General features: G+C 35.1%; 4 protein-coding genes across 5 annotated transcripts; 1 reads left to right on the forward strand and 3 right to left on the reverse strand.

Moving 5' to 3' along the window:
* Positions 1-199: 199 nt before the first annotated feature.
* LOC107048504 (transcription factor 25) lies at positions 200-8,495 on the reverse strand. The gene is made up of 2 exons (XM_015271684.2): positions 8,136-8,495; positions 200-2,477 (listed from the first exon to the last, which is right to left on the reverse strand). Exons 1-2 carry the CDS (start codon positions 8,265-8,267, stop codon positions 789-791), a joined length of 1,821 nt encoding a protein of 606 aa, XP_015127170.1. The 5' UTR covers positions 8,268-8,495; the 3' UTR covers positions 200-788.
* Positions 6,770-17,429, forward strand: LOC107048503 (HBS1-like protein). The gene is made up of 9 exons (XM_015271682.2): positions 6,770-7,587; positions 8,532-8,767; positions 8,921-8,986; positions 10,582-10,875; positions 10,954-10,992; positions 14,055-14,834; positions 16,079-16,277; positions 16,337-16,542; positions 16,827-17,429. Exons 2-9 carry the CDS (start codon positions 8,725-8,727, stop codon positions 17,279-17,281), a joined length of 2,082 nt encoding a protein of 693 aa, XP_015127168.1. The 5' UTR covers positions 6,770-7,587; positions 8,532-8,724; the 3' UTR covers positions 17,282-17,429.
* On the reverse strand, positions 17,307-21,192 carry LOC107048505 (selenoprotein K). Its single transcript, XM_015271685.2, has 4 exons — positions 20,886-21,192; positions 20,705-20,789; positions 20,528-20,611; positions 17,307-17,727 (listed from the first exon to the last, which is right to left on the reverse strand). The coding sequence occupies exons 1-4, from the start codon at positions 20,902-20,904 to the stop codon at positions 17,634-17,636; spliced, it is 282 nt and encodes a 93-aa protein (XP_015127171.1). The 5' UTR covers positions 20,905-21,192; the 3' UTR covers positions 17,307-17,633.
* Positions 21,193-21,812: 620 nt separating this feature from the next.
* Positions 21,813-25,725, reverse strand: LOC107048493 (twinkle protein, mitochondrial). 2 transcript variants are annotated; one of them, XM_015271674.1, is made up of 4 exons: positions 25,319-25,725; positions 24,200-25,117; positions 22,420-22,765; positions 22,255-22,345 (listed from the first exon to the last, which is right to left on the reverse strand). In XM_015271674.1, exons 1-4 carry the CDS (start codon positions 25,572-25,574, stop codon positions 22,279-22,281), a joined length of 1,587 nt encoding a protein of 528 aa, XP_015127160.1. In that variant the 5' UTR covers positions 25,575-25,725; the 3' UTR covers positions 22,255-22,278. The 2 variants fall into 2 exon arrangements, with proteins under 2 accessions (XP_015127159.1, XP_015127160.1); XM_015271673.1 differs by having other exon boundaries at positions 21,813-22,765.
* Between the last annotated feature and the right edge of the window lie 80 nt (positions 25,726-25,805).

Here is a 25,805-nt window from a genome sequence, read left to right on the forward strand (position 1 = left end):
CCTCTTTAAGGGGAACCGCGGTGTCCCCTTAAAGGAAAAAAAGGTAAGAAAAATTTTGGACCCGATTAGTTTACCCCCGTATATCCACCAAAAACCTCATTTTGCACTTTTTTAGCTTAAAAATGCTCCTTGCACCACAGTTTTCAGCCGATTTCAACTTTTTTTGTTCAAAATGTTTGTTATACTCCAACAAAGAAACGCAAGTATCCGTTTTACTTTATATGTATTAGATCATAAGAAAATGATTTTTTTAGTTTTCAATTTTTTTCCTCTTAGCAAATCCTCAAATTTTGTAACTGCCCGGATTTTTTCTGTCATGAGATTTCGATTACGCATGATTACAACGCGGAATAACAAAAAAACAACGAATCTTATGATTTGATAAGAGGAAAAAAATCAAAAATTAAAAAAAACATTTTTTCATGATGTAATACATACAAAGTAAAACAGATACTTGGGTTTGTTCGTCGGAGTATGACGAACAGTTTAAAAAAAGTTAAAATCGGATGAAAACTGTGGTGCAAGGAAGGAGTATTTTTAAGCTAAAAAAAGTGAAAAATGACGTTTTTTGTGCATGTACGGGGCAAAACTGGTCGGGTGCGAAATTTTTTTTTCTTTTTCAAAAGTTGTTCAATGGCTCTTAAGGCCGAGCCAAGACTTAAATTTCTCCGCGGTTTTCCCTTAATAAAATCTATTCATCAGTCCACAAGTAAAATTTCCAAAGTTCTCGCCTTTTACTCCTTCATCGCAAAATTTCCTAATTAATAAATATAAATAGTAAAAGAAAGTCAATCAAACTCGTCTGGATGCTCCCTTTCACCCTCCTGATTTATGTGAGCTCCAGGGTTAGGAACGTGTCTTTCAAGATCACTGAAGAGTGAAGAAACAAATAGAGTAAACAAATTTGTATTTACACTGTCCCTTCCAGCCGAGCCAGCCTGCCTCCTGGTCTCAGGCCTGGTATAGATATCAATGGAGTCCTGAGGTGGATAAGGATCGTGCGAGAAGACATGAGTCTGCGACTGATTAAGATTCTGCACAATAGGCACTTCCTTCAGATCCGATAGGGCAATGTGCCTCAAGATATTCCTTGGGGGTTGTCCCTGATACCTCATGCTTCTTTTACTCTCACAGAACTTGGCATAATCATCCCCAGCATCGATTCGATTCATAACAGCAGTGACATTGCGTTCTAACCAAGGTAGAATGTCCGTCTCCTTCCACAAATGGAAAGTACGAACGACGTAAAGAGTCTGGAGTTTTTCCAAAGCAGCACTTGTTGAACTTTGCGCTCTACTCCCAAAGTAATCATGACCCAAGACTCTCGTATCAGTAGACACTCCACATTTATCCAGCAACTCGAGAAGGACCCCTGGGAACATGAAGAGAGCATCCTGCAGTAGTTTATCCGCTTCTTTATCACCAACACGAAAATAAGCTAGGGCTAGGCTATAGGCAATATTAGGCAGTTGAGTAAGATTCCTCTCGACATTCCAAAGGTTACAGAAGTCTATGAACCATTCATACTCCCTTGCTCGCAACGCATAAAGATCGATGGAGAGAACTACTGCCATTGGATCTCCAACGGGGTCCAATGAAAGGAGTACTTTAGCAAGTTCTAGGCTAGTTCTGTAACAAGCTCGACCCCCAATGAACGTAAGATGCTTGAACAAAGCGAGAAAGAGGGCTCGATTCGTCTGCATTTTATAGTTCAATCTACAGTTGCCAGTTGTCAGGTTAAAAAGAGGGTGAAAAGCACATTCCAAGCAGTGCACTGCTCTTTCCACCAGTTCGGCAGCCATTTGCAGATCCTCATTGAATTTGCAGACATCGGAGAATTGTAGGAGGGAGTCTACGTGACAGGGATTTGCATTAATAATGCTAATGATAATTTCAGGATTTGGATTCTCCACTGCTAAGAGAAATTTCTCCTGGACCTGCCTGTATGCTGGACTGTGAACAAAAACGAAGTATTGGAGACCATTGTCTCTTTGCGTTGTTTGGTCAAGAGTCATTGAGAGGCCTGCTTTGGTCACTGGGAACCAGTCTGGGATAGTTGTCAGCCAAGTTTTACGAAGGTGGCTCGTTCTGCCTCGTCCCCTAGATTTATTCTGGTCACCTGGCAGAATTTTACTGCCACAAATTCGTTTTAACTCGTTGTGAGGATTCAAATACTTGTGTTCAATGGTCATCAGACTGTCTTTTGTCTTTTCTGCCGGTTTATGATCAGATTTGCTGAAACATGCGACGGGTTCTCCGAGGAGCTTGTTAACTTCACGCACACTTCGATCGATTTCGTCGATCTTATCCTGAGAATCTTCTCTTGGAGGATCTTCGGATTTTGATCTGTCTTTCTTCTTCTTTTTCTTTTTTTTTTTTGGTTTCACTGAACTAGAGGTTGAGGACTCTGGGCTGAGGTCTCGGGTCAGGTTTTCATCATCTTCTTCTCTAGCGTCACTATCAGAGTCACCATTTAGCTGGAATAACAATATTGCGATAATTTCGTTCAGGGATACGACGTCATTACGATCTTTATAGACTAACAGTCAGCGACATTTTTATGCATGTGATTGTATAAAGGATTAGAATCCTTGAAACGTGTTAATTAATCACTTGGAGGACAAGTCTATTTCTCACTTTAGCATGTATGCCACTCCACAACCCATGTAGGGAAGAACCCTGAAGCTTGCACAAAATAATGTTCAACTGCGGATATCCCGTGAGGGAACTGGATGATTGGAAGATTTCAAATTTTATTTCGTCAAGCGTAAAGAAATTTAATTGTGGCCATTATGGCTGAAAATATGAATATATGGATTAGAAAGTGATTTTTTTGGAAGTAATGTTGGAAAACCATCAACGTGGCATATCCCATTTCAAAATTAATTCATTTGAAAAAAAACAAGCAGGGATTTGAGACTTTTTGGTAGAAGCTATCTGGCTGTTTCTTTACGTGTTATAACTCTGTTTCTTTTTTTCATTTCTACCAATTCCATTGGTAGTAAGCTTCCAAATGGATTTATACCAATTCTTAAAAAAAAATGGAAACACTAATTCCGTTCAGATTAGACATCAACAATATTACGAAAAAAATCTGCCTGCTGATTTGAAAACAATATCTTTTCCCTCCAGCTTGGTGTAATTTTGTATGTGGGTACTACTTCTTTATTTTACCTCCCTGGTTTAAAAATATAAAATTCTCGAGAATTTGAAATGGTTTCGATGCATATCACACTCCCTATCCATGTGACAGGGAGTGTGTTTTGCATGAATCTTTTTTTATCAAAAGGTTTTTGTCTAATGGAGCCTCACCGTAAATAGATAACGATTATCATCATAGGTTATTGAATTCTGCTGTCTTATCTAGATTTTATTTTGAGGTATCTCGTGTACAAGGAATTTAGGCAAAAAATGCAAAATCGGAAATATCTAGAAAACTTTGTATGGACGGGTATACATATTTTGATTGATCTACAGGGTGTCCCAGAATCCCACCCTGTAGATGGAAGACATCGAAATGAGTATTTTGAAAAAAAAATGAAATCGGTCGAATAGTTTTCGAAATATTGACCAAAATATTTTCATACAAAAAGTTGAATATCTCAGGAACTATTGGATCGATCGAGCTAAAATTGTACACCGAACGTGCGCTTCATAGTATCTACTATGGGTCAAAATCTCACATCCATATTAATGAAGTTTTCCGTATTAACGTTATATTTTCTAAAATGTGGCAACCCAAAAACCGAACTATCAGACCCGAACATACAGACATTTTCTAAAAACACAATTTCTTCACGTTTCATAACATTCTACATCATTTACAGGCAAAATTAGAGAATATCAAAATCCGACGAATACAAGGGTTCCATTTGGAACCAAAACAAAGTCACGGTTTAAACTGTGCAGAATCTAGTTGTGATTTCAGTAACGAAGCGGTAGACCGGGTCAAGTCGAAAAATGTGAATTTTACAGGAGAGCCGAAAAATTAATAGTGACTGCCCTTTTGTGAATTTAATCAAATTCAGGCACGGATTTCGTTCAATATCGAGAGATATTTTAGCATGATAAGTTGCAACTTCTGCAGACCATTTTTTAACAATTTTTATTGAGTTAGCTCGGATTGTTTTCCACACTCGAAGAGTTAAGTTGACTTAGCTCTCTTGATTTTCCCCTCCAACCGAGTTATGTCAACTTGAACCGCTACTGAATAAAAAAAAATCGATTGAGAACTTACCAAGAATTGGATTTCTAGGAAAGGTAGAAATCCAATTCTTTAATTCAAATTACTCCAATTTAAGAAGAATATTAAGAATACCCATTGAACCCATACAAAATGAGCTAAGTCGACTTAGCTTTTTTTTAAATCGTTTTTTCGGGTTATGTTGACTTAGCTCCTCTGAAATAGATTTTTCCCAAAATTGCGACTTAACCCGTTTTATTTCATTCCAAAAAAGGCATTAAACATATTTTGAGGCTAAAATCGTTTATGCGGCAGATGCATCATATCCTCAAGAGTCAATTTCAGTGAAAAACTCATTTTCGAAAAAATCGGCTTAACCCGGTTTACCGCTTCGCTACTGATTTTGTCCTATTTTATTCTATTCTTACCACTTTGAACTTTATCCACTGTGGAACAATCAATCTTTGCTAGAATGTACGATATGTCTGGACAGCCCATATGAAAAAAAACACATCACATCTTAAAAACTGAAAAGTTTTCCTGTGCTGATTTGAGTGTTTCGTTATAAATACCCAGTCGATGATAATATATTATATGTAATTTTTTTCCTTGGGAAAAAATTTAACAGAGGATATTTGCACGGGAGGTGGGTATATTTTATTACGTCAGAAGACGTATCGCGTAGTTCTTCTGTAAATGATGGAAATCAAATATTTAAAATCGAAAAATAAAAGAATTTAATACTAAGATAAATAATTAAATAACGGGAAATCGGAAAAGGAATTTCGCATTTGGTAACGATTTAAAATACGATTGATATTGCACGTGAAATTATATGAAGGAATTTAATGAAGAGAATAAAAAGACAATGAGAAAATTCATATAACGATCACGTGAGCGTTAGCTGGTAACGCCTGGAGTTGTCTCCACGGGCGTTATCATCAGGAGGCTCAGGTGTCCGTACCACGGCACCTCGATGCATCGACATCGTGTCATGCCCCTGTTTTGACAAACACATCAAAATTCATATACATGTATCAATCAAGACAATTAAAATGCGAGGTTTTAAGAGTGCATTGATACACCCCTAACGTTAGTTGGGATAGTTCCCTCAATTCGAACAGTTCCGCGTCAGCTCCTTCGCAGTTTTCTTCGCTTCTCCAGTTCCGCGGTACAGATAGAACGATTAAATAATTTGGATGTGAATTTTGTAAAAGTGAAAGGTTCAATTAATAACGGATTAACGAGTTTATGAAATTTTTGGAAATCGTAAAATGAGATAAAAACTAAATTGGTGTTTAAAATGGTTGGCGAATAAAATACGAAACGACGGAATTGGATTACGTTACAGAGAATTGGAGAAGAAATGGATAAGTCGAATAATTGTTTTAAATTAATATTGAAGAATTTAATTGTTTGAAAATTTGCGTAGTCTCAATTATTTTCCTTGTGAGAACAAAATAGAATCAAAAATTATGTATGAAATTAGAAGATCGATTTGATGAACAGGATTTAATTTTGAAAACTTCCGGTTTTATGAATGATTTGATTTAATTACTTTTAATAAATTCTAAATTGTTAATTATTAATCAATTTCAAATTTTGTTCCAACAATTCGGCCGGCTCCAATCCCTAGATTATCCTCGCCAATAGGCTAAAAACAGGAAAAATTAATACTCATAATTTTTCTGCATTTATTTAATAAAAAATTAGGACGAAAAACAAATTAAATGTTAGATTACAGCGAAAACTCAAGGTGAGGATTATTTATTAATTTTTTTTTTTATCGTTATTTTACATCGCTTCGACCCGGTTAGGGTATACTGCGATGATGATCAAGACTTTAAGGCCGGGATTTGAACTCGGAATATGACAATATTTTTAAATAATCCTCACCGGGGGTGAGGATTATTTAAAAATATTTTCATCACGCTGTGCGAAAAAGTAACTTTTTAGGCCCCTAAAACATCCCTTTTCCACACATTGTGATGAAAAATATCGTTCGATACTCGTGGGAAAAGTGTTTTTTGGCTCGTGGGATTATATTACTCGCCTTCGGCTCGTGCTATAAACCTCCCACGAGCCAAAAAGCCCTTTTCCGCACTTGTAACGAAATATACTATTTTTTCCATCTATTCCGTCAAAAATCTGTTAAATATATCGTTAACGCCGGATATTTTGCACAAAAATGATGGTTTTTGGGAAAAATAAAATTCTGTCTTGTAGTTTCTCCAATTCTCACGTGAATTTTCTTTTCAGCTTCTAACATGAGGGTTTTTGCCCAGAAAGAATAGAAGGTAAAAAAGTGGATTTCAATTATAGGTTTTTCCTTGTTGAATTATATCGATAATTATATTGTTAACGAAATCTATTACAAGGACGGCCTTCAGCCAAGTATTTACATATATACAGGAATTCGATGGTGTCATCGATAGTATTAACTATCAACTCATCCTCTGTCTCTCTTCATCATTAAATAATTCACAATCGCAGATATTGTAAATTCGAACCTACACCATTGAGCCTTCACTAATTGAGATGGGGTCTCAATGAAAAAACCCCTTGATTCTTTCTTAATCCCTCGGAATAGAGGTTAACTACAAACAGAAATTACATGAGAATTCGAAAAAATGTCAATAATAAATTTTTTTTCTCTCGAATAAAACCGCCCTTCTCAGAAATATCCAATGTTAAAAATCTTAATTTTTGTGATTTTAACGTTTTTTTCTGAGAGAAAATGGACAAAAATCTTTTCAGAGAATCTTCATGTTGAGTTCTTGTAACAATGTAATGTTCAATCTGTTTTTAGTTAATCTCTATGGATCTCCCTAGAAAATATCGTCCGTTGAATTTTTCAATTTATCAAATATTTTTGTGTTTTTTTTTTAAATGAGCTATTCAGATATATTGTACGTTCTGGCAAAGATTAATTGTTCCACAGCGGATATGCCACGTTAATGGTTTTCCTCCATTACTTCTGAAAAAATTACCTTCTAATCCATATATTCACATATATTCTATTCCATTCTATATATTCACATCTTCAGCCATCATCTCAATTGAATTTCTTCACGCTTGACGGAACAAAATTTGAAATTTTCAAATTGCCCAGTTCTCTCACAAGATATCCGTAATTGAACATTATTTTCTGCAAATTTCCGGTTCATTGGAGGGAAGGGTTTAAATGCGGCGTAAATGCTAGATTTTCAATTGATATTATAAAAACTGAATTTTTGGCGCATATCACAGATTCATACTCCTATATGCTAGAAATCATGAAATCAATATTTTTACTGTTTATTATGTTTTGGGAAACAAAATTGGGCAGGAATTTAAAAATAATGTATAAATTATGTAGTTAATAGTTCTTAGTTAATAGATGCTGTAAAATGTTCAACGATAAGGTAGGTACACGAAAAAATTTCTAAGAAGCTTTCTGATAGTTTAGAATATACGCAGCATAACAATTTATCTCATGTTTTTCAAAAAATGGGCTTCAGTGTGAATGGAAATTTGAAAATTCGATACAAACTATTTTACGAATATCCATGAAACTATTATCTTAGGATTGTGATTTTTCTTTGCATACTACTTATTGGCGAATGAGTTTAGAAAAATCAAAGCCTATTGACTTTTTTTATAGAAATAAACGCACGGAAAAGCTGCGGTATTTCCGTTAAAAGTCAAGTACAAAAACCAATAGAATTTTTAAGTGCCTGAACGTGCTTTTTTGTTGAATGTGTTTTGCTAATTTTTGAAAAAATTAGTATTTCTTAGGACCAAATGTAAAGAGATTGGTTTCATGGCATGAACGAAACACCATTTCTCAAAATCACTCATAAACAACAATAATTTCGTAAAAATATGTAGATATATGATATGCCAATTGAAAAGGTTTCATCGCTTTTTCAACGAGATTGTGAAGTGATCCCAAGTAATGTAGGATATTTACCAAATTGAACATATTGAACTGCTTCAGTTGTTTATCGCTGACGATTGGAAGTTCATTGTCACTTGCATCTTCGTGATTTTCCTTGGAAATCACAGTCTCACCGTAGACTTTTCGCAAATAGCGAGTCGACATTTTGATAGTAGATATTCAATTGCTCTTGATAACTATTATATTTCTGTCGTTGAGCACTTCAAGGGTTAGAATTGGAAGATAATGATCCCAATCGAGGGCATGTGTCCATGATTAAGGAAGTTTTTTGGCGACTTCACGTACTACTGGGGTCACGTGGCCAAAGAATTTCCTATGAATCAGACAAGGATAGCATTTGTCAGACCATTTTTTGTTGAATGCATTTGGCAAATGAAGTACGTAGCTATCTGCTGCCATCTGTTTCAGCTTTACAAAATTCAATCCTCCCCTCCCCCACACCACAATCGTTTGGCCTAAGTGTTTCCATCAGGTGTCAAAAAGGACAAAAGCAGACAAAAGTTTTGTGCTCTCCAGCTGTGTGGTGCTCCATTCTGAACGAATGTTTCGGATTCGATCATTTATAAATAAAGAGGACGAGACAGAATAAATCTGATAAAAAATGTCGCGGCATCGAGATGTACGGACTATGAAATACTCCGACGGTGAGTAAATCAATTTTATTTTATAAATGGAGAGAGGTTAGGGTGAAAATATTGCTCAGTCCGTCGCAACATTATCAACCATTGTTAGGATAACAATTATTTTTCTTATTTTCCATATTGTGAGTGACGCATGAATTTTCTGACGTTTTCTAGAGTATGATGGTTACGATGATGTTTATGGCCATTCTGTGGAAGATGATTACTGCGTATCTCCCAGTGGTAAGTTTCTAGCAACAAATTAAACACATTGCATAGTGAAATGATAATAGAAAATTTTCTCCAATCAATTAAATACCATTTTTGTGCCATCAGAAGAATTTCCACCGCTTTGAAATCATTGAAAGCTTTGTCGACAATTCCCTTACTCCCAACGAATGATAAAATTGATCAACTTCACCTTTTCTTGGGAATAATCACACAGATGCTTGAAAAAATCGCAAAAAAACGAAAGTTGAAAGAAAAAATAATAATCCCGGTTACTAACGCTGTGTTTCATCTTGAAAAAAAATCGGAGTTACATATACATATTCTCTATCTGAAAAAAAAAATTTGCATCGAATATCAAACGGCCCTCTTTATGAAAAAAATTGGAACGGATTTTTTTTCCAAAAAACCTGCTAAGAACAACTCCAAAAGCTCTGTTATATTTTTTTTCGAAAAGTGAACTGCAAAAAAAAATTCGTTTTTTATTAATTTAACTCCGATGCGCCGTTCAAAAGTTATGATTTTTTGACAATTCTAAGTTTGATGCGAATTATCTCGAAAACCATCGATGGTGAGGGGAAAAAAATTTTAGGTATTTTCTTCTAATGTATTGTACTTCAAAATGATAGTATTTAATAATTTTTTGGAGACAAAAAAAAATTGGTGTATCTGAGTTAACATGCAATGTCCCCATATACACAACGAACGCATTCATTTTGAAAAGGTTCGTCAAATAAATTGCATCATAAGTTTCTAAAAAAAGGAGATCATGTTAATATGTAGGAAGCTTTAACAGCCAACAATAATGATTTATTGACATTTCTTCATAAATTCATTAATTTTTTAAAAATTTTATTTAAAGTCGCATCAACAACTAGGTCCTTAGCGACTTTATAAAAATTGGTACATTAATATTTACATCTCCTATTGGTTTGTTATATCAGGTGGTATATGTTCATTCTTTTTAACAGTTTATTCATTAATTTGATGGACAGGTTATTGCGAGAGAATCTATAGGTGTTTTAATTTACAAATCTAGAGGAAGTATTTATTCTGTTTCCCGAACTAGAAATTTTAGAAGTATATTATGAAAAATTCTGATGAGTATTCACATTTTTTAAACTTTATTCCTTCGAAAAATCACGAAAAGTTCTAAAGAGTGGTAGATTGACCCACACCCGATAGAAATTCATCTAGAAACCCTCAAAAATATTATTTTTTTATAATCCCAAAATTTTTTAAAATTAAAATTAAAATTTTTAAAATTTTTAAAATTTTTAAAATTTTTTATATCCCAAAAGATTGTGCAGCTCTTAAAAAATTCCAGAAAACTTTTCAATTACAGATTTATAGAGATTCTTACACGATTTATGATCCCCAGGTGCTTCGATAATGTTTTTGAATATTTTAGAATTTTCAGCATTGACTAGTATTATCCATGATAATATTTGTTTAACTATATTCGATATACAAGATAATATTTGTTTGGTTTAATTCGTTGAAAATTCCTGAAAAGCTAATGGCTCTAAAATGAAAAGGCCTACATGGAAATTCTACGGTCATTTGGAGCATTGCAGAAAATTAAGTATGAGTGTGACGTTTCTTTCCAGCCGAACAATTTATGTTCGATCGTAACAAGCAACAGAATATTGCTGCCTTTTTCACCGAACCAGATATTAAAGAAGACAACGAAGAGGACGAGGAAGCTTGTGGAATTCCAAAAAAGCCTGAACTCTCTGAAATCGACACTGCAAAACTTGTATCGTGTATTGAAGTGATTAGAAATGTCATTGGCGACTCAATATCTGACGCAGACCTTACAGAGAAAATCATCAAGGCTGATTTCAATGCTGAAGTCGCTCTTGATGAAATTTTGAAGGCCACACCCCAGAAAAATGAATTTCGTGAGTGGTTAATGAATTATCAATCATATTCATTACTGTTGAGTGAATATTACTCAGTCAATTGAATTCGTTCTTTAGCAGCAGCAATGGTGAAGGACCGGCTGGACTCACAAACAGGTAAGATTTTTTTATGAGAATCAATCGTATTCAGTTGTATTGAAGTGGCAAACTCAATGAATTGATATCATTTCACCAGATAAATGATTCATTCCAATGAAATAAATATTATTTGAATCAAATCATTAAGTATAGCTGTGTCCAACGGTCAGGGAAATCTGGAAAACCGGGAATTGTCACGAAATTCGATTGGTTTGGAAATATCAGGAAAAATTCAGGGAATTACGACAACTTTCTTGAATTTAAAAATTTGATGCTTGTCTTCTCTAAGTACCTAAATTTTTGGGAATTCTTCTGTTGATAAAAAACATTGTCTTGCAATTTGACCTCTAATTTACTTAGAAAACTGGGATGTTAACATCTTCCCATGGGATGAGACTGGGAACCCACTGTTTTTGCTGTTTTTCTATGGAAAATTATGAATTCAGCATTCCACTTTTCAAAGGAATTCTTGCATATCAAGATGGTGGAAATATTTGAAAAATACTCATTTCCAGCAATATACAAACTGCAAAAACACCGAGAGTTCCAACCTGGTCCGTATTTTTGTTGAAAAGTTGACAGAGTGATCACCTCGTAAGGGGAGACCTCTCTGAAATTTAAAAGTCTTTGAAAATTCCCTCAGCCATACTTTCTTTATTGGGCAATTTTTATCCGATGTAGATTTTTCTATTCGACAATTTTCGTTAGACTCTAGAAAGTTAAATTAAGTACCCATTTTGCGTCATAAATTATGGATAATAGCCCATGAAAAAAAAATTTCTTTCAATGCACTCTTTTTTATTTGTTCTTGCATAGTGTCAAAAAAATCGAGTGGTGCAGACAGACTAAATTTAAAAGTTTCATTTTTTCTCAATCCATTCTATGAGATGGAAAACGAATACTCAATTTTATTCTTTGAAGCCTGATGAACATTGAAAAAAAAATCTGAATTGGATGAAAATTATGATCCAAGGAAAATTTTGAAAATGATGGGTCTTTTCGCCAATCAAAGGTAATTTTATTTTACCGACATTTGCCTTGCAATTTCGTTCGGTAAATGAGTTAATGTGCATGGACCCATCTATTGCTCATTGATTATCAACTGCTTTAACCATTTAAGGTGAATTTCAATATCCCCACTCTATGGCCTTTAAAACGGAATGCCAGTGTCTCCACTAAAGCGTCCTACTACGCTTTTCACGTTAGAGTCTATAAATTTAACATTCTTTCATTAAAAAAAAAAAAGTTTTCTATGCTCAGGGAATTTCATCAATTTGACCGGAAAAAGTCAGGGGAAAGTCAGGGAATTGTGTTGAAACTTCCAGGTGGACCAGTATTTCTATCAAGCAAAAATTTTCATGTGATTCTAATGCGTAATGCGTCTTTTCTGGGAGTTTTACCACTTCAATATTGAATTCAATTCCTTTTATTTGTATTTTTGATTAATATAGATTTTGTTATTTTTGTGTTTCATGTTTATTTGATCGTGTAAGGTAAGGTTCCTCAGGATCACATTCGCACTTCAAAAATCCCTTTGGCCCTCAACCCAAAATTTCGCTCATACCACACAAAATTTCTCCATTCAAAGATCCATTCAGTGTTAAAAATTGCGAGAGTCCCTTTAAATTTGGAGCAATAAAATGCACAGAAGTCCAGCCTGAATTGAAATTCTCTTCCCTATCTGCACTGATAGCTAATCACTCCCAGAAGAATGCAGATTCTACTCTGAGAATAGATAAAAAACCCTTTGGCACTTTGGCAGATTTAACTCAAAGTCATTTGCAAAATTCAAGGAATTCTCCGGGCCGAACTTCAAACTTTGTTATTCCAAAGCTTTCATTAAAGTCCAACGATTCAATTCCTGCGATTTCTTCGCTCAATGTCAAACTCGGAGTAGAGAAAAAGAAAAATGTTGATGAAAGTGTTCAGACCTTGGCAAAAGAGCTAGTTCATATGCAAATATCTCCAGAAATTGACATCCCAGGGGAAGAAGTTAATAATGCTGAAGATGATTCGAAAGATAATCTTACCGAAGAAACAGGAAATGAATTTTTAATTGATTTGACAACAGCATTAAGGCAAACAAAAATTTTATCAATCACTGCGAAAAAGAACCCTGAACAATTAAACAAATACGATCTCAAAGACATTTACATAATGACAGCAGAACCATTGCCGTCCTCAATGATGGTGGAAAGTTTAGATATGTTAAAACAGTGTGAAATTAATTTGAGTAGGCTTCAATTCACAAAATTGTCACATGCCAGTGAGTCAGTCTCTTTATTTGGTAAAATGTTGTGCAGAAGGTGGCGATCGAGAAAGCCATATGTCAAATCTCAGCTCGAGGTTCATAACAATCTTAAAACTTTCGATTTCACATCTCCATCCCCTGATAATTTGATTCTGACTAATTTAAGAAGGAAGTGATGTGCTTATAGGAATTTGAGGTAGGGTAAGCTACCCAGTAGATGGACACTGCCCTATAGATGGAGGAGCTACTTTTGAATAGGAAATTACGCAAAAAAATACCGAAATGTGAATTGTTGCTTTGAATTTTCACTAACTGTTGTGATTCTTAACCCCTGAGTGACGATTTTTTTTCGATCAATTTTTTTTTCAATTGCTAAAAAAACAAACGTCCATCTACTGGACGGTTTTCTTAGGCGTCCATCTACTGGGCAGTTCACCCTAACGTGTAAATTATTGTAATTAACTTCGATCAGTGACGGTCGGCCAATTTTATAATAATATTTTTCCACACGCTGCAGACTTCTTGTGCTTGTACCATTGTCGTATTCATTTTAATTTTGATTTTATAATTGAATAAATTTTCTGATATTTAACAATTGGAAAACCCCTTTGGAACGTTTTTTCTTTCTAAAAATGTTGGATTTGAAATTTTTAATGATCTTATCTTGATGATTGCATCATGATCCAGCCGTGTGACGATGAACAGTAGCTGATGAATTGAGACCAAATGTATTTGCAGATTATGCCCCGCTCATTTTTCATTTCGTGCATTCTTCCCGCTATATAGCTTTCATATTAGCAATAGTATTAACAGCAGAGTAATAAATTAGGTGTCAAAGCAATGAAGCCAGTGCTGCAAGTGTCAGTCCCATCAACCATAAAAGTGGTGCCAGCAGCGACCAAAACCGTGATAAAAGGCTTTAACCTGAGTGCGGAAAGCCATGAATTTCTTTCGCCTCGAATTGAAACACCAAGGTCCCAAAGTCCAGCGTCATTGCCACACTCGCCTAATCCCCGCCGTAAGGATGACAGCAACAAACGATTAGAACTTTTAACATCAACAACTCCAAGGTGTCAATCCCCAATGGGAGTGGGATCTGGACGTGCAACTCCAGATACAGAGATTCGAGGAAAAACTCTAGAAGACAAGCGGGACGTTGTGTTGATTTACAAAAAAAAACGAGGGGATTCTAAGGAGCAGTTGCATCTTGTTGTTGTGGGTCACGTGGACGCAGGGAAGAGTACTCTTCTGGGCAGATTGTTGTGCGATCTAGGACAGGTGTCTTCTAAATTGATTCACAAGTATCAGCAGGAGAGCAAGAAAATCGGAAAGCAAAGCTTTGCTTATGCTTGGGTGCTGGACGAGACTGGAGAGGAACGGGAAAGAGGGATCACAATGGATATTGGCTACTCTAAGTTTGAGACTGATACCAAATCGGTGACGCTCCTTGATGCTCCTGGACACAAAGATTTCATTCCTAATATGATCACTGGAGCTACGCAGGCTGATGTAGCACTTTTAGTTGTTGATGCGACGAGGGGGGAGTTTGAGACTGGATTTGAGAGCGGCGGACAGACGAGGGAACATGCTTTGCTTCTACGTTCATTAGGTAAATATTCAGGAACTCATTAAAAAATGCAAGTAAGGTGTAAAATCTTCATTTTCCATGCATCTATCTCGAGAAGCAATAATTCTATGGTAAAATAGGAAAATAAGGGAGAGTGGAGTAAAATGGAGCATCTTCAATTGTCAACAACTTCAGAATAGCGGAATGAAATTTCACGATTTGTCAAGATAAAGAAACCCAATTTATGCAAGTTGTTCTACTTGTGGAAGCGATATTCACGATTGCAGATTTCAGTTTTATACCAGCTCCCCGTATCTTTTAAGGGGAGACTACTACGAGCTTTAAAAGTCGTGGAATATTGGAGTGAGATTTCTCATGCATTAAAGATCGATTATATATGTCAAAAAACGAAGAATTAGTGCAAAAAAATTAATTGTTTATTGTTCATTTGCTCCGGAGACGCTTAAAATGTTAAAAATTGCCCAGGGCCTCCAAATTTTGAGCTACAGAGGTTTTTTTTTTCAAAATTTTTGAAAAAATGTGTGCAATAACAATTACGAATTATTTTTTTGAAATTCGACTCCTACACAGCTAATTTCGTTTTGTTTAATATAAAAATTTGCGCCATTCATGTAAAACAGGCGGAAAAATTATCCTTAAAATATTTTAAAGATATTCTCGATTCTTTCAGAAATATTTTTCGGGCCTTTTCACATGAATGGTGCAATTTTTCATTGAAATAATAAGGAAATTAGCTGTGTAGGAGTTCAGTTTCAAAAAACTAATTCGTAATTGTTATTGCACATATTTTTCCAACAATTTTGAAAAAAAAATCTCTGTATTTCAAAAATTGGAGGCCCTGGACTATTTTTAACATTTTAAGCGTCTGCAGGGAAAACTAACAATAAACAATTTGTTTTTTTTTGCACTAATTATTCGTTTTTAGACATATAATCGATGTTCAATGTATGAGAAATCTCATTCCAAAACCCCGCGACTCAACTCTCATAGTAGTCTCTCCTTAAAGGTGAAGCAATTTTCCATAAATAATATATCTTAGTAACTCAGTGGATTGATGATATCATAATATTTTTTTTCAATGAATTCATGAAATTGTACCATTATTTCGTTGATGAGTCATCTGAGGGGAGGATATGAAGAAACGTTTTCTCAAAATAAATACCTAATATAATCAATACAAATTTGATGTACAACTCAAACATTCTTCTTTTTTTATAACTAGAATTATCGTTCCTTTATTCATTCAAGTTTTTTTTTGTTCATAGGTGTTTCAGAATTGGCAGTAGTAGTCAATAAGTTGGATACAGTAGACTGGTCAAAAGATAGATTCAATGAAATTGTTGATAAAATGAGTATTTTTTTGAAACAAGCTGGGTATAAGGACAGAGTTACGTTCGTACCCTGCAGTGGACTATCTGGAGAGAATATCGTCATGCCCCCTAAAGCAGAAGAACTCTCTAGTTGGTAAGTGAACAAAAATTTTCAATAGACAATAGTTGATTGATCTGTAATACGATTTTCAGGTACACAGGTCCAACTCTTCTCTCAGTGATTGACAATTTCAAATGCCCTGAACGACCAGTAAACAAGCCCTTCCGTTTCTCCGTTAACGATATTTTCAAAGGCACAGGATCAAATTTCTGTGTCTCAGGACATGTGGAGACTGGAATGGTGGCTGCTGGAGACAAAGTTCTCGTGTCACCTCACAATGAGATTGCTGTAGTTAAAGGTTCCATGATTTTTCTTTTTCAATTCAAGAACTATTTTATCGTGACCTAACGGGAATGAGGCTGCACCAGATTTGTAGATAATTTGTGGATATGTTCGATTTTATGAACCACACAAAGAATTCACCTATGAATTTTTTTTCTCAATCTAATTTTGTCGGCGAAATAATCATGATGATTACTGACACCAAACTGCTTTCTAAATATTCCCGAAATGATCTGTACGAAACATTGAAACTGATCTGCACATTTAACCGATTGATTATTGAGAATTAATGAATTTTAGGAATGCAAATCGATGAACTATCGACAACCAACGCCTTCGCAGGTGACCACGTTTCTCTCACTCTAACTGGAATAGATCAACAGAACGTAGCAGTTGGAGATGTAATTTGTACTCCATCGAAGCCAGTTCCCGTGACAACATGTTTCCAAGTTCACGTAGTTATTTTCACAGTCGCAATTCCTATTACCAAGGGCCTTCCAGTGGTTCTCCACGTTCAATCTCTCGTGCAGCCAGCTGTTATCACAAAATTAATTGCACAACTGCATAAAAGTAGTGGTGAAGTGGCGAAAAAAAGACCCAGATGTTTACCCAAAAATTCAAGTGCAATCATTGAAATTAAAACGAACCAACCAATTTGTTTGGAGCTGTACAGAGACGTTAAGCAACTTGGGCGAGTTATGCTCAGGGTAGCTGGAACGACAATTGCTGCTGGGCTAGTGACAAAAATCAAGTGAAGGTCTTTAAGTAAATACGTCTTAATAAGCTTTCATATCGCAATCAAAATATATTCTTCATGATTTGTCAATAATTCGAGTCTCAAAAACTTGTAAATTAATTACATCATTATTCTGATCATAAATATAAGAAAATTCACCAATCAAACAATGGTTTCATCTTTCTTCATTTTATATATAATATTTTTACCTCTAACAAATGCGAAAAATAAAGTTTGTCCATTTGATCAGGTGGGAGGGAAAAATTGTAGTGGGTCTTGGATCCTCTTGTGCTGATTTATGGCAGATTAAAGATGAGTAAGTGGCTATTTGGCTCACCAAAAAATTTAATGGTTACAAGAGTTATCTTACTTCAGCCTCCCCTGCAGCTACTGCATCCACCGGGCATGTTCATGGTTCCCTTTGTGTTGATGCCTCCAAATTTTTTTGAGGGAGGAGGTGGTGGACTGTAATAATTATGAGTTTATGTTAAAAATCGGCCCAATTGATTTACTTATTCCTTAGTTATGAACAAAGGGTATACGTCGGTGAAATTGAAGTGTTCACTGGGCCTTGGGAACCATTGAACAGTTTGTGATATATAACGAAATATGAGAATAACTAAGGAAAAACGCGGATCCGATCGACTTGACACGTATAGTTACGAAAAACGTCATTTTTTCCTGTTTTTACCTTCAAAATGCTCCTTGCGCCATAGTTTCCATACGATTTTAGCTTTTTTTTTAATGTTCGTTATACTCCAAAGAATAAAGTTAAACATCCGTTTTACTTTATTCGCAATAGATCATGAATAAATGAATTCTGAATTTCATAAATTTTACTCTACTCTTGAGACACGAAAAATTTATGTAATTCAAAAATCATTTATTCATGATCTATTGCGAATAAAGTAAAACTTAAATTTCACCGACGTATCCCCTTAAAAGCGTAAAAGTGCCGATTTTGCTTCTCTATGGGAGTAAGAGAAGATAAATTAGAAAAACCGATAGAAATGTCTCATATATAACTGTATATAGCTATAGTTTGCGAAACTCTACGACAGGATTCCGCTGATAAAGTAGTTTAAACTTTTTTAGTTTGACGAATTTCACAAAATAAGTCGTAATTCAGGTCGAACGCATGAAATTTCTCTTCTCGTTACTAAAATCTACATGTCAAACCAGTCAACCCGTGAGTCTCTACCTTCTCCAAAGCGAAGGGAAATTTTGCACAGGCTTGAGGGGCTTAAAACCTATCCCCTAATTGTTAATTCAATTAGCGAAATCAAAACAAGTGTTTTCAGTCATAAACGATGTTGAGCAACATCCTGGATCTATTTTATTTTTATTTTACTCTTTACGCTCTAAATTTACAAGTTTTTTGTTGAAAACCTTTACGAAGTCTATAGATAATATTCTTTATACACCTAAAAAAGGTGTGAAATTATTATTAATATCTGACTTTCCAGAGATTTACACAAAAAATTGGAAAATTCTGAACGAAAGAATTGAAAAGATCTTGTTATAGCACTTGTTCTAATTGAGAGATGTGAAGGAAAAAATGCAACGAATAAAACGGAATGTAATTATTAAAATGTATGTTTTCCAATTTTTTAAAACACTTTTTAATTTTGTTCGGAAATGAGATAGAATGTTATGAAACGTGAAAAGATGATATTTTTAACAACATGTCTGTACGTATGTGTGTAACAATTTCGTTTTTAGGTGATTCCTTTTTAGAAAATGTGACATAAAGACGGTAAAATTTGGCGATAAGACCTATTACAGGGATAGGAAATTGCTATGAATCCATTCTGAAGCTTACTACCAATTGAATTCGTAGAAATAAAAAGAAGTAGGGGTTCGAGTCTATCCGACAGAAGGCATGTGACCATTACTTTTTGCGTCATTAGTCTCTTTCTTTTCTTATTTCCACCAATTCCATTGGTAGTAAGCTTTCGAATGGATCCGTAGCAATTCCCTATCCTTGGGACAGGCATACAACCACAACCATATGCTACAGGAAAATATTCAACCTTTTAATGAAATAGATTTATACGAAAGGTTAAATATCTCCGAAATTTCTGGTCCGATTGCGCCGATCCAAAATACCAACCACTAATATTGTAAGAGCTATAATCATACCAAATCTCAACTTGTTATCTTAATTTTTTGTCAAGTTATCGTGCGTAGAAGCATGAAAAAATTAAAAAAACGAAAAACGGCAATATCTTGAAAATTTTGTATGTGAATGGATATAGATATTTTGATTGATCTAGACAGAAGCCGTTGAGGCGGATATTTTGAAAAAAAAATCAAATTCATTGAGTAGTTTGTGAGATATTTAACAAAAAATATTTACACAAAAGGTTGCATATCTCAGTAACCGCGTGGCCGATTGCGCCCATCGAAAAAACCAACCTTCATTATTATAAGAGCTAGGATCATACCAAATTTCAACTTGCTAGCTCCTTTTTTCAAGTTATCGTGCATACAAGATTTTTCATAAAAACGGAAAAACGGTAACATCTTCAAATTGTCTATTCAAGAATCTATATATTCTGATTGACTTACATAGAGGCCATCAAGACGAGTATTTTGAAGAAAAATTTTTGAAATCGATGCAGTAATTTTTGAGATAGTGAGGAAAAACCAGATTTAAACAAGTTGTCTCAAGAACTACTGGACCGATCGGGCTGAAAGGGCGCGTCAAAGTGGAGCTTAATAATAGCTACAATGAGCCAAAATTTCAGTCTTTTATCTTCAAATTTCACTGTATTTATGTTGAATTTTCTAAAAATGAATCACCAAAAACCCAAGTTGTCGGATACATACACACAGACATGATCCTAAGAACATCATTTCTTCAGCTTTCATAATATTCGAGACCATTTGCAATCAAAATTATAGTATCAAAAAATTGGTCAAAAACAAGGCTTCCATTCGGAAGAAAAAAAGAAAAAGACTAATAACGCAAAAAGTAAGGGTCACATGCCTTCTGTCGGACAGGCTCGAAACTTTGCTTGTTTTTCAATTTATCTAGGGATTTAAAAAGGAATTGCATCGTGCAAGTTCTCACAATTGACGGGGAAGGAAGTATTTTTGTGTTTGATAAATTGAAAAACTATCATATCTTCCATACATAAAAAATTAGAAGATACACTTTCGAGAGTGTGAGGGTCAGGGGTTGATCGATTTTACATGGAATACCTTACATGACATCATTTTGTTGTAACTCTAAACGTAAAGTGTTGTTTAAAGATCTTACCCAGAACCTCCCGAGCCTGGCCTGTAGTTTCTGCTGTATCCTGTACCATACTTAGTGGTATTCGGACTGATTAATGTATTGAAACTAAACATAAACCAATAGAATAATAAAATTATTAGTAATCCTTTCATCTGATCATAACAAATTGAGTAAATATAATCCATGCGGGTTACTCACAACATCGCAATGGCCCAGAATATTCCAGAGAAGAATCCAAAAATGCGAGTTATGCTCCATGGCTGAATTGCACTAATAGTTCCGTCTGAAAAAAATTACAAAACAATCGCAGAAGAGTCAATAAATAGCTGATTGTCAAGCACCAAACATATTGTTGAAAGTGAATAATGGAAAATCTTACCTCCAGAAACGTAGGTCATCTTGGAAAACTGATGATTGAGGACACGTATTGGGACCGTTATTTACCGATGGTGGCGTGGTGATCGCCCTCATAACATGGACGACCGATGGTTTACTCGTTCAAACTTGTTCAAACCCTCACATTGTAGCTGACAGTAGTAGTTCCGCTTCGACTCATTCATGTCTATATTGTTTTTAATTGTTGTACTCGAAGTTCCGATGGTGTCATATTTTAGAAAAACTTGAGGATTTGCAAAGTAATTGATTGAAGTACCAACGATAAACCATCGGACGGCCATTTTTTTTAGTGCAGGCGATATCCACCAGACATCGCAGCGATTTATAGCGTCCCCAATTCACGATAAATTTTACTGTCAAACACCACGACTCCTGAGTAATAAAACGCGTAATCGCAGGAAACAAACAGCGTATTCTATTGGTCTTTTTTTTATACACGAAGAATTTATTTTTCATGGTCGATCGAGAGGAGAAACATCATTCTCTCATAGGAATAAATCTACTTATCGCAGTCGATAAAACAGTCAAAAAAAATTCCGATTATCGAATCTTTTGTACTTTTCATTACATTTTTTGTAAAACTACACCCAAAAAAAATCGATCTGAATCAAGTCGGACTGAATCATGCCGGGAATCGACTTGTTTCAGGTCGATTTTTCGGCGTAATTCAAACCGATATCGGCTGGACCCGTTTCTACTTGAAATAAACCACTTTTCGACATATATCAGACCCGGAATGCGGATTGGCCTAGTCCGAGTCAATCGGTCTGAATCAAGTCAAAAATCGGTTAGAATCAAACCGACGTCGACTTGAATCAGTACTTTTTTTTTGGAGATATGAATCAATAATTAAAAGTTTTTAGGTATTGATTTGAATTGATGGATTATTCACAAACACATAAAGGCAGAATTTTCAGGATATAATTGCAAGATTCATTATCCGAAAATATATTATCACACTGGTTCATAAACTTTGTTGACATCTAATTCAATGTTTCAATAACTTTGTGTATGGAAAATCCAATTGCAAGATTGAAGAAAGGAGTAACGAAGTTATAAATCCAAAGGTATGGATTTTCTGAAGTTCAATTGTACAAAATTGAGTTTTCATAAAATATTTGAAATATCATTCATGATTGGACAATCACTGTCATCTATTTTCCTTAAATTGTTTATCTTTTCCCTCGCCTACAGGCTCTTCACTTTTGCTTTTCTTCTTCTGCTGATAACTGAGACTAGCCTTATCGAAGTCCATCATCATGACCCCCAGGTCTCCGCTATATCGATTTTTGGCAATTTGCAGGTACTTTTTACCCCTGAGACTCGTCAGTCTTTTATCCTGAATGATGAGGATATTATCAGCTTCCTGGCTGGCTTTAGCTCCTCCGAATATCGAGGCTGTGGTCAAATCCTCCTCCACGCGTTCTTTCCTCGGATGGATGACTAAAGTAACATGGCAATTATTTTTCGTAGCAAAGGATCGAAAGGCCGAGACAATGACGTCTTGCCTCCAGTACCTGTCGAGGTGTTTCGAGGACTCTGACATTCCCATCATAAACTGAACGTTGTCAATGATGACGTGTGCTATGTCGTGAACATACGTTGCGTGCTCCACTGCCTCCATCACTATTGCTAAGTTTTGCTGGCCGTGGAATGTCATAAAATATAATGGGAGCTTCTCAAATGCATCTGCATAAGTATTAAAATCCTGAAGATTCTCCTCCAGTGACACTCCAGCCATTTGCTGGAGCATGGTTCTCGCCAGTCTTGTATTTCTGATTTCAAAGCTACCCCAAAGGGTGTTGACACCTTGCATTGCAAGGTCCAGTGAATATTCACTGATGAAAGTTGTTTTTCCTGAGCCTGAAAAGAAAATTATTTTGAACAAGTCCTAGCATTTGAATGACTGGAAATACACTGAGAAAAAAAAAATTTTGCTGAATATTCATTTACTTGAGAGAAGCATTTATTTTTTCAAAATCCTATTTCTCCAATCGAGTCACTCTCACGTGAGTCTAATTAGGTTTCAACTATGACAAACATGTTGCCCCAGAGGAGGACTATGTTGCACATGACGTTGAACGAACTCGGTCAATGATTATTCCGTTTTTTGAAATTTCTTATTTTATGAAACGTAATGAGAATGGTCTGGGAATGACTCGACTGGAGAAATACGGTATTAAAAAGATGAATACTTCTCTCAAATAAATGGATACTTAGCAAAAATATTTATTTTCTCAGTATATTCACTTTCTGCTTCAATGTGTCCTTGATGAAGAGGTACAATTCGGTAGGATGATTCATAAAGGTATATCGCAGAATTAAAAATCGATCTAACTCAATGGTATGGTTGAAAAAGGAACAACTTAATTCTTCCCACAAGGAAGAACTATTTCAGCTAAAATTAAAAAAGTAGCGCCATTTTCTTTCCGGTAAACTCCCATTAAATTTTGCGAGTCGAATGACAATTAGTTTTGCAACTTCCTCCCTATTTATTTTGTTTTCAATTCACACTTGATATTTAATGGTTATCAAACGTTCTAAACTATGGAACAATTGTTTGAAACATTTTAGGATCGCTTTTATGTACATATAAAAATAAATTCACTGAGCCTGTGGGAATTTCTGTCTGTATATAACAGAGTATTATTACGTAAACCATATTTAGTAAGATTTTGCCCGAATTAGCCGTTTTCATATCCCAAAATTCAGGAGATATATATCGAGATATATCTTTTTGAATAGGGCAAAATGAAACAGCTGAAAAACGACTACTTGACGCAATTCAAGCAAAAAAAAATTTTTTTTATCAACTTTTGTTCATTTTTTTTTTATTATTGGGAGTTCTGATGAGAATAATGTTTTATTCGTCTTATAATTCAATTGATTACAATTCAATTGATTAGATTAGGCTGATTACACTTTTTCTTTCATTCGATTGAAATTCAGTATCACATTTTCCTTTTTCCCAATCTGGGTCTCCTCCAGGGCCTTCCCTGGGGCTTTGGATTTTGCTGTTTCACTTTCTTTTCAATTAATCCATTGACAAAATCTTTTCCCGTCAAAACTGCTCAATAATTTTTCATTCTATTAAATGGAAGATTATTATTCCAATCAGTACTTCCAATAATGAAAAAAAAGTTGATAAAAAAAATAGTTGAAATTTATTTTTGCTTGAATTGCGTTAAATAGTCCTATTTTCGATTGTTTCATTTTGCCCCACTCTCCCCTAATTCCCCCGAGTTATTTTATTCCAGAATACTTCAATTTATCTAGAATAAAAAACGTAATATTCACCTGTTGGACCAGTTAGAACCGTGAACTCTCCTCTTCTATGTCCCTTCAGAATTCTATTCAATGTTGGATACCTATTCCACTTGACTCCCTGGACTTTATCAATATTCTGCAGATCACTCAAGATATCTTCTCTCAAGCTATGAAAGGTAGTAATACTTTTATGCCAAATGGGCTGTGCTTCCTGAATGATATTCTTCAAATTATATCCCCTAACTGCAGCCACCTTAGGCCTGGGCTGATGATTCGTTGGCCTCACAAAAAAACATCTCTTTTCGTTCAATTTTTTCGCAAAGTGTCTCGCTGAGTCCCAGCTGGTGGAATCGTTATCAAACCAGAGTATTAATTTTTTAAATGGTTCAAGGATTGGTAAAATCTGAAGAGGCAGATGCTGAAGGCCGTAAGGAAGGCAAATTACAGTGTTGGCTGATCTTTCAGCTATTAAGGCCAGTAAATCCTCTACTGAGGGAACGACAACTGCTGTTCCGTCAGTTTTTGCCTTTCTTTCTTTATAAATTATCAAACCATTGGCACTGATACTTGGTACAGTTTTCTCATTTAGAACTGGACTGATTGATAAGCATTTGTATCCAGCAATTTTATTTCCAATCGTTATCAAAGGGAAATAAAAAGATGACAAAACATCCTTATAATAACAGCCCAGTTGGCTCATCTGACTTTGTGTAACCTTTGGAAAGGCATAATTCGTGATTAAATTATTATAACTATCCTCAGATAGCTCAGAAATATTTTGACAGGATTCAACTAAACTCGTCCATTTTCCTGAGAAGTCCTCTTCAATATGAAGAGTTTGTTTTATCGCTTTCAAATCTACGGTCTTTGCAGATTTCTTTGGCCCGATCACACGGGATAAAACGTCCCAGGGACCTGTATGTCTACAGTTGGGACAAACGAACAAGCCTGAAAAATAAAATACAGTAGAAAATTATTACTAATTCAAAACTTCTCCTGACATTACCTTCCCAAATCACGTTTTCTGAGCTAATAGCGTAGATATCAAAAATATCACATTATAGTTCAAAACATTTAGTAACAATCTATCTATTATCAAATCAAATTGTAATTGTAAAATTACTCTTCAAATTTGCAACATGTTCTCACCTGTCGTCTTGTTTATGTACAATTTTGCATCATTTTGTTTACCACTATCACAAATGGGACAGTTGATAACAATACAAGCATGTCCCTCTTGAAAATTAACATTGTGCTGTCTCAAGGTCGTTTTTATACTTCCCGATGAGGCTGGTGATAAGCCGGAACTCACTTCATTATGAAAACTACGAAACTCTGTTCGGTATTTCCACTTGAAATCTCGCTGGTATTTACGACAACACCGAATGACAAACTTTAAGAGCATAATTTATTTCATTATTAAAAATTAATGTAACACATCAGTCATCAGTAATTCACCTCGTTTTGGAATTAAATTATTTTTCATCACTTTTGGGAAACAACAATAACGGCGGGTTAAATTTGTTTGACCAACGTGCCCCACGTGTTGGCTTAGATAAAAAATTGAGCAACAGCTGATGATCACAGTAGAAGTTTTTCAGACCTCTGCATTATCAGCTGAGGATAATAATAATAA

Source organism: Diachasma alloeum, unplaced genomic scaffold (genome assembly GCF_001412515.2).
Source record: "Diachasma alloeum isolate Michigan unplaced genomic scaffold, Dall2.0 Dall_scaffold_00194, whole genome shotgun sequence".
Lineage (NCBI taxonomy): Eukaryota > Metazoa > Arthropoda > Insecta > Hymenoptera > Braconidae > Diachasma > Diachasma alloeum.

Coding starts and splice junctions, on each gene's coding strand:
- LOC107048504 (XM_015271684.2), bottom strand. CDS start 8,267: ATGTCGACTCGCTATTTGCGAAAAGTCTACGGTGAGACTGTGATTTCC. Junction 2,478..8,135: donor AGTTCAATATGTTCAATTTG/GTAAATATCCTA, acceptor TTGTTATTCCAG/CTAAATGGTGACTCTGATAG.
- LOC107048503 (XM_015271682.2), top strand. CDS start 8,725: ATGTCGCGGCATCGAGATGTACGGACTATGAAATACTCCGACG. Junction 10,876..10,953: donor ACCCCAGAAAAATGAATTTC/GTGAGTGGTTAA, acceptor TTCGTTCTTTAG/CAGCAGCAATGGTGAAGGAC. Junction 14,835..16,078: donor TTTGCTTCTACGTTCATTAG/GTAAATATTCAG, acceptor TTTTGTTCATAG/GTGTTTCAGAATTGGCAGTA.
- LOC107048505 (XM_015271685.2), bottom strand. Junction 20,612..20,704: donor TTCTGGGCCATTGCGATGTT/GTGAGTAACCCG, acceptor GTTTATGTTTAG/TTTCAATACATTAATCAGTC. Junction 17,728..20,527: donor CCAGGCTCGGGAGGTTCTGG/GTAAGATCTTTA, acceptor TAATTATTACAG/TCCACCACCTCCTCCCTCAA.
- LOC107048493 (XM_015271673.1), bottom strand. CDS start 25,574: ATGCTCTTAAAGTTTGTCATTCGGTGTTGTCGTAAATACCAGCGAGAT. Junction 25,118..25,318: donor GTACATAAACAAGACGACAG/GTGAGAACATGT, acceptor TTTATTTTTCAG/GCTTGTTCGTTTGTCCCAAC. Junction 22,766..24,199: donor GGTTCTAACTGGTCCAACAG/GTGAATATTACG, acceptor TTTTCTTTTCAG/GCTCAGGAAAAACAACTTTC.